Raw genomic sequence first — 10,306 nt, 5'->3', positions numbered from 1 at the left:
ATTTTCAATAGATTTGCAACATAAACTAACAATATTATAACCCAATAAGAAATTTTGAAACAAGTCACCAAAATTAATACTGTTTTTCATTTGTGTTTCAAATCCTTCCATTGTTTTTTGTTCAACGTGATAAACAATTTCATCAGGACTTTGAGTTTCTGAATAAAGTTGTGATTCTTCCACAATATCTTCATCTTTATAATTATCTTTAATGTAGAAAAAATGTTCAGTGTATATACTGTTATTACTAAATTTAGTTTCCTCAGTTTGATATTCAAATTTCATTTTTAATTATCTAAAAAAAAATTTACATGTATTTTTTATAAAATTCCAAAACATCAGAATCAACAGTAATACTTTTAAATATTTTTCGTAATTCTAATTTATTATTAATAATTATAAAAATATCATTAATATTACAAACTCGTGATAAAGAAACATAATAAAGACTATTAATAAAAGCCTTTGAATTAAATTGAACAACTGCTTTATTCATTGTACTTCCTTGAGCTTTATGAACAGTAAAAGAAAATGCTAATTTTAAAGGTAAACCAAATCTTGAGCCTACAACGGAATGAGAGCAATCTAAAATTTTTTCTTTGACACATTCAATTTTGACTTCTTTTTTATTCATCATCACCCAAACTGCATTATTTTCTATTAAAATAACGGTACCAATACTACCATTACACAAACCTTTTTCTACAATAATATTTTTCACAAGCATAACAATAGCACCTATTTTAAGATAAACAGCTGCTGGAATTTGAAACGAACATTGCATATTTCGATTTTTAATAACATCTTTAGCATAAAACCAATACCCTTCTTGTTTTATAGTCTCCATTTTTTGATTGTTATAACAATCGACTTCAATATTTCTAAAAAATAATCTCGTATATTTACTGTTTAAATTTTCATCTTTTTCAAAACAACGCGTCATAAAATAATCAATAGTTTGGTCTGAAACTTGTCCAAAACGTATTTCATTTAAAACTCCAAAAAGTTGTTCATCATCTTTTTGTCTAAAGCATCGAGCTAAAACCAAAACTTCTGTCATGTAGTGTTGCCATATTTGTGATTTAAAAACAAATTCTCCTTTAATAGGTGGCAATTGAAAAAAATCACCACAAGCAATAACTTGTATACCACCAAATAATTCATCGTAACATTGTCTAATTTCACAAGCTATTAAATGTAACAAATCAAATGTTTGAGCATTAATCATTAAAATTGTATCAATAATTAAAACATCAGTTTCCAACCACGTTTTTTTAATGTCTGGATGCATATGACGTTTATAATAATTTACACTTTTAACACCAGTTTCTATACCAGCAAAAGCATGTATTGTAACACCATTTATCAAATAAGCTGCTTTTCCTGTACTCGCAGTAATATGTATTGTTTTATAAATTTGTACACTTTGAGCAATTTCATTGACAACATAACTTTTTCCACAACCAGCACCACCAGTAATAAAAAAATTCTTTCCTTCATCAAGCCATTGAAGTGCTTTTTGTTGTTGTAAAGATAACATTTTTTTTTATTTACTGAAAAAAAATTTATTCTGAATATAAATACATAATGGCATATTTTACAAAAAACATCATAAAAATAATGTTCTGGTCAACGAGTCTTTCCAGTTTACAAGATAAATCGTCTGGTCCATGAACCAACAACAAAAACTTTACAGCTAACATTTCATCTTCTGTCAATAGGTTTTGTTTGCATAATAACTTGAGCGTCCTATATAATATATTTCCTATATAAAGGGTAAAAAAAATAAATTCTAGTTCATTTTTGAAAGAGAAAATGACTAGCAAACAACTCGACGAAAGTCTCATTAAAGCTGTTCAACTTTTATATCCAGATAATGAATTAGATCCTATGTTGTTTGAATTTCACCATTTAAATAACACGTATGAAGAATGGCAAGACATTATATTTACTTATTTAAAAAATTTTAACTTGGAGTTGAACTTGGAAGAAGAAAAATACAAGGATTTGTATTATATCTTTATAGCTAAAGACTATGAAAATGTCCTTCATTTGTTTGAAAAACCTTCTCGTCGTTATATGAATTTTGCAGAACAATCACCATCATGGAGAACGAGTATGCTTGAAGTATGTCGCATGATAAACGATGATTTTTTAAATATAACCAAAACAACTGTAGAAAAACAACATGAAGAACTAAAAATAAAACTAGAAGAGTTTATTAAAGTATATAAACTTTATTACAAATCAAAAAACATGGAGAAGAAATGTACTTCATGGAAAAGCAAACTGAAACCGTCTTTAAAGTATTATTTTTTGTTTCCTTATCTATCTAACAAATGGGAGTATGATAACTTGAAGAAAAATTGTAAACTATTAAATCATGTTTATCCAGCTTGCATGGACCAACCGCCTTGCTTTTCGTTTAACGATAAAGTTTTTCATAATGCTTATTACACCATTTATACACCTGCTCCTATTTATGAATATTTTATAGTAAAAAAAGTACATCAAGAAGGAGATAAAGTGTACATTTATAAAGCCTTTGAACGATGTAATTTTCACGAAAAAAGTTTAACAGAAATGTTCCCTACAGCTCAATGGTTTTTTTCTTTAAAAGAAACTTCAACATTTCAATGGTATTATACAGTAAAGAAGACGAAGTTTATAATTACAATACTAACGAAATAGTATCGAAACAACCTATACACAAAAACACTAATTATACCAAATATTATTTCACCGCGAAAGAAGGATTATAAACAAGACAATTTTTTTTATTTTTGTATTTTTTTTTCCATATCAAAAAGTTGATATACAAGATTATTTATTTTAAAAATATATTATTAAAACATTCACAAGTGTTTCTATTTAAAACTTTCATACATTGCATGTTTTCTTTTATAAGCGAAATTAAATTTGCATATTTTTCCACACTCAACTCAGTATATTGATCAACGCATCCGTTATTTATGAAACCATTGACAAAATCTTCCAAGTACAGTGAAAACATAAACGTTTCGTATTTGGCGCAATGTTCGTAAGAATGTTCTCTATAAATACTGTGCTGAAAATGTTCAAAACACAAATCTTCGTTGTTTGCGTAAACAGGTAGTTTGGAGATTTTAGGAAACAAAAAATATGATAAATCAAAAGTGTAAATGTTAGTATTTTTTATACTTTCCAAAACATCTTTCTCAATATGACCACCTTTATGAAAGATTAAATTAAATTCATATTTATCAAATTGTTCTTTCAAGTATGGAATTACTGAACTGCAAAATATAATCTCTCCAGTGTATTTAAAAGTAGGATAGTAGGATAACCCATGAATATTATTTTTACAATAATTATAAGTTTTTTGTATTTTTCAGGTAATTCTTCCAATTTTATACACGGTATAACTTGAACATGATAATATTTTTTGTCGTTAAGTGACCTTAAAATAATTCACGAATGCAATGTTTTCTCCAAGGATGATTATTATTGTTGCTGATGTACTCGATATCTAACAACCACAACTAAAATAAAAAATGCTTTTTTATTAAAAAAAGAAGCGTATTCTTTTAATAAAATGAATAAAATAAGTATAAAAAAAATCAAATTTTAAAACATTTTTATAACATTTTTTTAATTAAAAAAAATGAATCGCGTTGATAGCATCATTAAAAAAATTCATAACAATTGCGCAGTGTGCGCGCTTGATGAAGTGTCTAAAAGATATAAACATTATGAACACAAATCTGGAAATTCTTCACCTTCATCTGATCACGTAAAAGAAGAACATTTTACAGATAAAAAATCATTTGATTTTTTACAAAATGTACTCGATTCAAAAAGGATAACATTAAATTCTTATAGTATTGAAAAATGTTTTAAAAACAGTCAATTTAATAATTTACTCGAAACTCCTCAACTTTGTCCTATTCATCTCAACTACTTTGACGATTTGAAAGAAATACACGGTGATAATTATGTAATAGAACTCTATAAAGCCAAGTTAACTCTTTTACTACTAGAAAGGGATATCAAACCTACTATGGATCAAACAGATGGTGATCAAACTGACGGTTTTGTGGATACGTTTACTACAAAAGTAATACCTACCGTCTCTTCTTTAATAGAAAAATTAGATGGTGCTTTAAAAAAAAATCAGTTAAAAGAAATATTGAAGGAATTATAAAGGAAGGAACCAGCGATAAAAAAACTTTATTTGTTAATATATTACACGCTATTGTAACACTATTTATTACGAGTTTTTTAATTTAGAAAAAGAAGAATAAAATGGCTACTGATGAATCTTTGTCTCGTTTTTTTAAAAATTCAGAATTTAAAAATTATTTTATAGGAATATATGCTTTTGATGAACTAAGTCAAACAAAAACTCATATTCATATTATTCATCAAATGAAAAAAAATGGCTCCTTTATCATTTACAACAATGAAACCACAAAAGAAGCAGGTCAACATTGGAGAGTGTTGATGAAAATAGACAAGGGTCATTTTTTTTGTTTTGATAGTTTAGGTGAAGAAAGTGTATTGCAACAAATTCCAAAACATTTAAGATTTAATAAAATTTGTTTGAAGCAGTAGAAGAAATCAATAGCAATATACAAATCAACACTATTAACATCAACTACAATGAAATTGAAATTAATTCTTATATAAGACAAGCCAATCATTTTCCTACAGAATGGACAGCAGAAAATTGTGAATTTTATTGGTTTACCAAATTTATTTTAAAATATAGTGAAATCACTGGCAATCAAAACGTATTTTTTTCATACAATAAATTTCCTTTTCAATGGAATGATAGTAGTTTATGTGGAGCATTTGCCGCTTATTTTGTAGCTCTAGTCTTTCGCAGTGAAAATGTATTATATACTGATCAAATATATTTACCTTCGTTGTGCAGACTGTTAAACTATTATTTTTACGAAGTAACAACTCTTTATGCCTCTTCACTAGTTCAAATAAATCTTTAATCATTTTTTCAATTTATTAAACAAGAACTCTTTCCACACCTTGATAACACTGCTAAACAACTGTTTGAAAAAGACATGCAGTTGCATTTATATATGAAAAAACAGGAAAATCTGGAACGTGATCTATTGTCTATGAAAACAAAACAAATTCCTTTGCATTATGATATTTATGAAAAACAAATATTGGCTCAAAATGCTATTAAAAGAATTTTAAAAGATGCAGGATTCTTAAGAACAAATTATGAAGCTACGTGGAACAAATTATCACTATTGGATATTCAAGCTATTCCATCTGTGATGAACGAGGAAATTATTTATTACATGATTCAAAATGAAATGGATAGGATTTATGCAAACAATTACACACGATTAAAGACTGTAAATCAATTTTTAGATGTACCTATCGATAATGTCATGACTATAAAAGAAATAAAAAGAGAGATTGCTCTGAATTTAATATAAACAGAATCATGAAGAGAACAACACGCACACTACTAGAAAAAATTGTCGAAGAAAAATGCGCTACGTGCAATGGTTATGGTGAACTCTATTTCCTCGTATTAAAAGATAAAAAAAATAACGCTTTATAAAAAAATTGTACCCTTCACGTAATAAATAAAGAAGTGTGTATATTTAACAGCGTTACTAAAAGAGCAGCCAAAATTCGTCTTCACAAGACGCAATGTTTAACTTGTAAAGGAAAAAAAATAATTACCATCGAACGATACAAAAAGAAAAGAGAACAAGAAAAAACAAACAATTTTTTATTTGTACATATATATTTATTAAATGAATTAATATAATATTTTTTTACAACTATTTTTTTAAATATAATTCAAACACTTTATCCGGAGGCATATAAGGGTTGGCGGGTTTTGTAACAACAGGAACAGGAGCAGTTTTTGTTTTTTTGCCTTTCCACGCTTTTTTTATACCGTATAACAGCGAACCCACTTGCAATGCGTTAGTTACATTTTTAGGGGTTATAAAATCAGCCAATCCTCTTCCTCTTACCAATCTGCGTATCCTCTTTCTATTACTTTTACGTGTCTTAGATCTAAGATTTCGTCTTTTTCGCCTAAAAGCCATTTTTCTTGACAACGGATAACATACGATAAAAAATTTTTCAAAGGAATTTCAAAAGAATGTTCGTTTCCATCTTCATTTATAAACACAATATTGAGATGATCATTGGAACGTGTTAATTTAATAATTTGTCTCTGTTTTAAACAATGTGTCAATGAAAAATCACCCTTTGCTTTACTATTCGTTTTTAAATAATGAAATATAAAAATCTTGTAATTTCGGAAACGGATAATAAATCTCTACATAAGCTTTAAAATTCATTTTTTATGTCTGCTTCTTTGAGTAACCAAATGTTAAATGACTCTTTAATAACATCAACAAAGTCTTCATATACCATTTCAAATTCGTGGTTGATTTTATTATAAATAAAATCAATATGAGCATTTTCGTTAGAGTGTGTGACTTTAATTTCAGCAAGTCCGTCCAAACAAAATACTAATTTGAAATTACCCTGGACTTGTTTTAAACTATCATTTTCTTCAAACTTGGAAGCTTCTACATTCATAATAGATTTATAAAATTCGTTTAAACAAGTTTTAAACTCCATTTTTTTTTAATAAATTTTTTGATCAAAATGAATTTTTTTTATTTCAAAAAAACAAAATTTATAGTCTTTTTTTTGAAAAAAAAACAGAAAAAACACTATTAAATATTTTTTTTATCAATATATTTTTGGTATTATATTACCTACATAAAAAACACTGTCATTGATATGCGATAAACAATATAGTTTATTTACAATGTCTAAATCTAATATAACCCCCCCCCCCAAAAAAAAAAGTAGATATTTTCAAGTGTCCGTTTTCTTTATCACCACTGATAATTTCGACGATACCGTTTTCATATTCATAAGTAAGTATATAATCACCAAACGCGCTCGTATCCGTTCGTAAATTTTTGAGCTTTTGGTTCTGTTTTTCCATATCTTTTATCAACCATAGATATTCTTTTAAATTTTCTTCAACATATCCTCGAAATTTTTGTACGAAACATTTGTCACAATACTTTTTTATATGTGTCTTTCTTTTCGCATGTTTGCACACTGTTGAATTCATTTTTGTAAATAAATGTTTTACAGAGTTGAGCTGTTTTATACATGTTTTTTAATCCGATTAAAATATAGTTTTAAATACACCACCAAGTACGGGTATATGACCTATTAAGCTACCAAGGATACCTTTACCACGCTTTCTAAGTATACGTTTTCGCCCTTTACCAATTAAAGAATGATGTAATCTAGGATGAGGTCTCGATTTTCGGTGAACAAAAATATATCTTTTAGCATTTCTATGACCTCTATGTCTTCTATGTCTCATTTTTTTTTAAAATATTAAATACTTCGTTTCTTTGTTTATTGCGATCCACTTTTGTTAAAACAAAACGATATATCGGTTTTCCTACTCGATTTTGTTTCCAATTCGCGATTTTGTTTCTTATTTATATACTTGCTTTTTGTTTTTCGATAACACATCAGTGCTTTTCTACAAATTTGACGCTTTATTTTTTTTTAATTTTTCTTAGCTCTTCTACGTCTTAAAGCTCTTATTTCCGTATTATCAGGATCTGTTAACTCATTTTCATCAAATGAGGTCCTATCAAAAAATTCAAAAAAGGGATCTCTATGAAAAGGCCATTTTCCATTTACTGTATATTTGGGTATTTTAGATGTATATTTGGGTCTTAAGTTACTTTTATAATACGGAGGTCTTGAAAATAAATTCCGTCTTACAATCATACGCGAAAAATCAACATCATCTGCAGCCATATTTTTTCGACTTTAACTTTTTTGACTTGTATTTTTTTATTGACTTGTATTTTTTTTATATCCTTTTTTTACAAGATAAAAAACATGGTGTCACCCTGACACTACCTTACTTATTCTGTCTTTATTTTATCTTAGTAGGCCTACTTACTTGTGTATTTCTTATAGTGTTTATTTTTTATACGGCCGTATTTTTTCTTACTTACTTAACCTTACTTCGTCCTTACTTAACTTACTTAGTCCTGACTTAGTCCTTAGCCTGCTTACTCACACACTACACATTACATCAGTGAGCGTTAGCCCCCTGCTCAGTGAGTGGTATGAGCACTCCCTGTGTTTACATAGAACTTTCTAAACTTTCTAGACATTACATCAGTGAGCGTTAGCCCCTTGCTCAGTGAGTGGTATAAGCACTCCCTGTGTTTACATAGAGCTTTCTAAACTTTCTAGACATTACATCAGTGAGCGTTAGCCCCCTGCTCAGTGAGTGGTATAAGCACTCCCTGTGTTTACATAGAACTTTCTAAACTTTCTAGACTTTACATCAGTGAGTACGCGTCCCCTGAAGTCAGTAAACGCATACCCCCTGCGTTAACATTGAACTTTCTAAACTTTCTAGACATTACATCAATGAGCGGTATGAGCGCCCCCTGTTTTAAACATAGAATGATATGATATGCCTTAAGCGAGATTTGAACCCACGGCGGGTAAATGTCATGGCGTTTGAAACTTAGTGCGGAATGCGAATGCACTATGCTACGTCGACGTGATGGTTCATGAAGTTTTGAATTTATTTAAATTGTTATTTTAACACTTTACGCAGAGATTTTTTTTCTTCGCAGAGTTTTTAAAAAGTTATTTACTCTGTATTTTAATCTCTTTATTCTTGTTCATAAAAGTGATATTAAAACTTTCTAAATTTAACTAACATGACACAGCATTGTCTTTTCATTGCATAAAACTGCATTACTTTAGCTTTTATTTCGCATTAATCTGTAGAGATTAAATTTTATACATAAAAAGCATGTTTTTTGTTAACAAAATCAAATGGCACGAACAAAAATTGTTAGTCGAAATAAAAATAAAATGGTAGAAAATAATAGTATAGACTTAACGCAAGAGTTAGAATTTAACGAAGAAGTTATAGTCATCGAAGATAAAGAAGATCAATTTAAAAGAATTTTCGGTGAAGAACAAAAGAAAGAAGATATACTCGACAAACAAGACAACGAGAATAAAAATATTCATTTTACAAATGAAACTCTTAAAAAAGTAAGTTGTAAAACTTTTTTTTTTTGTTATAAAAAACATCTCGTCTATTTTTTAAGTATTTTTTATTTAAAAAAAAAAAAAAAAAATAATCGTAAAAGATACGACAACAAACGAAAAAACATATTTTTTATGAAAATTTTTTTCCAAGAATACAATAAATTATAATTTTATTTGTTTATATTTTTTCGTCTGATATTTGCTTCTTTTAATTGAGGTTTAATATCGACATAGGGTTCAGCGCTATGAACCCAGCGTTTTATTCTTTTACCAACTCTTCCAAGTTTACGATTTGTTTTTATTATCTTTATATCTGTTATTTGTTCTTCGTAAACATGATAATATTCTTTTACAATTGCTCGGTAAATACTGATTTTCAGTCTGTGTCGATGTTGAACTTTGTTTTGTACTCGTTTGTGTTTGAACTGCTTTTTTTGTTCTAGGAACTGTAGTTTTCGTACGCGCCATATTGACAGTGTTTAATGATCTAGGAGTATATCTTACTCTAGGCATTTTATAAAAAATGATATTGTTATATTTATAACTATTTTTATTTATTACAACAAACAACATGGTTTTTTTTATAAAAAACAACTATTTTTTTAGCCAAAAATGGAAAATATTAGAATCAATAAACATGGTATCCTTTGGAAAAGGAAAATATTTTTAAATTGTTTATCAAAAAAGATAAAAAAAAATACCGCCTGCCATTGTCGCACGTTACGATCCTGTAATTGGTAAATGAATAATTTTTTTAATTTTTTTTTTAAAAAAATGTAATATTATTAATCACTTTTTTCTTTTTAGATTATTATTATTCTTTTCCTTCCAGACAAACGCCTGGCAATCACAAATGATTTAATCGAAACGCTCAAAAAAAAGCAAAAGCTGAATTAGTCGTAAATTTAACTTTACTGCTTTTATTAATAAAAAATAAATATTTTTTTAAAAAAAAGTTTTTTTTTTTTTAGAAACGCAATATACAGAGAGCGAAATATTACTAACTTTTTTGTATATTTTTTTGTATGTTTTTTATAAAAAAAAAATTTTTTGTAGTCTTTTTTTTATTTTTATATTTTTTATATTTTTTGATATACAATTATATTACTATTTTATATATAATAGAATAAAAATGATTAAAGAAATAATAAATCACACAGCAAAACAACTCCATCATGAAAGGAAACAATTGGCGTTTTTGTTG

At 27.5% G+C, this 10,306-nt stretch overlaps 1 protein-coding gene across 1 annotated transcript; it reads right to left on the bottom strand.

The window, feature by feature from the left end:
* Window positions 1-307: 307 nt before the first annotated feature.
* Window positions 308-1,540, bottom strand: LOC136083512 (ATP-dependent DNA helicase PIF1-like). The gene has a single exon (XM_065802915.1). The coding sequence runs from the start codon at window positions 1,538-1,540 to the stop codon at window positions 308-310; it is 1,233 nt and encodes a 410-aa protein (XP_065658987.1).
* Window positions 1,541-10,306: the final 8,766 nt, after the last annotated feature.

This window comes from Hydra vulgaris, chromosome 08 (assembly GCF_038396675.1).
Source record: "Hydra vulgaris chromosome 08, alternate assembly HydraT2T_AEP".
Classification (NCBI taxonomy): domain Eukaryota; kingdom Metazoa; phylum Cnidaria; class Hydrozoa; order Anthoathecata; family Hydridae; genus Hydra; species Hydra vulgaris.
This window is presented reverse-complemented; position numbering and strand designations above follow the sequence as displayed.

Bases quoted from the DNA above. Each gene is read 5' to 3' on its own strand.
- LOC136083512 (XM_065802915.1), bottom strand. From the start codon at position 1,540: ATGTTATCTTTACAACAACAAAAAGCACTTCAATGGCTTGATGAAGGA.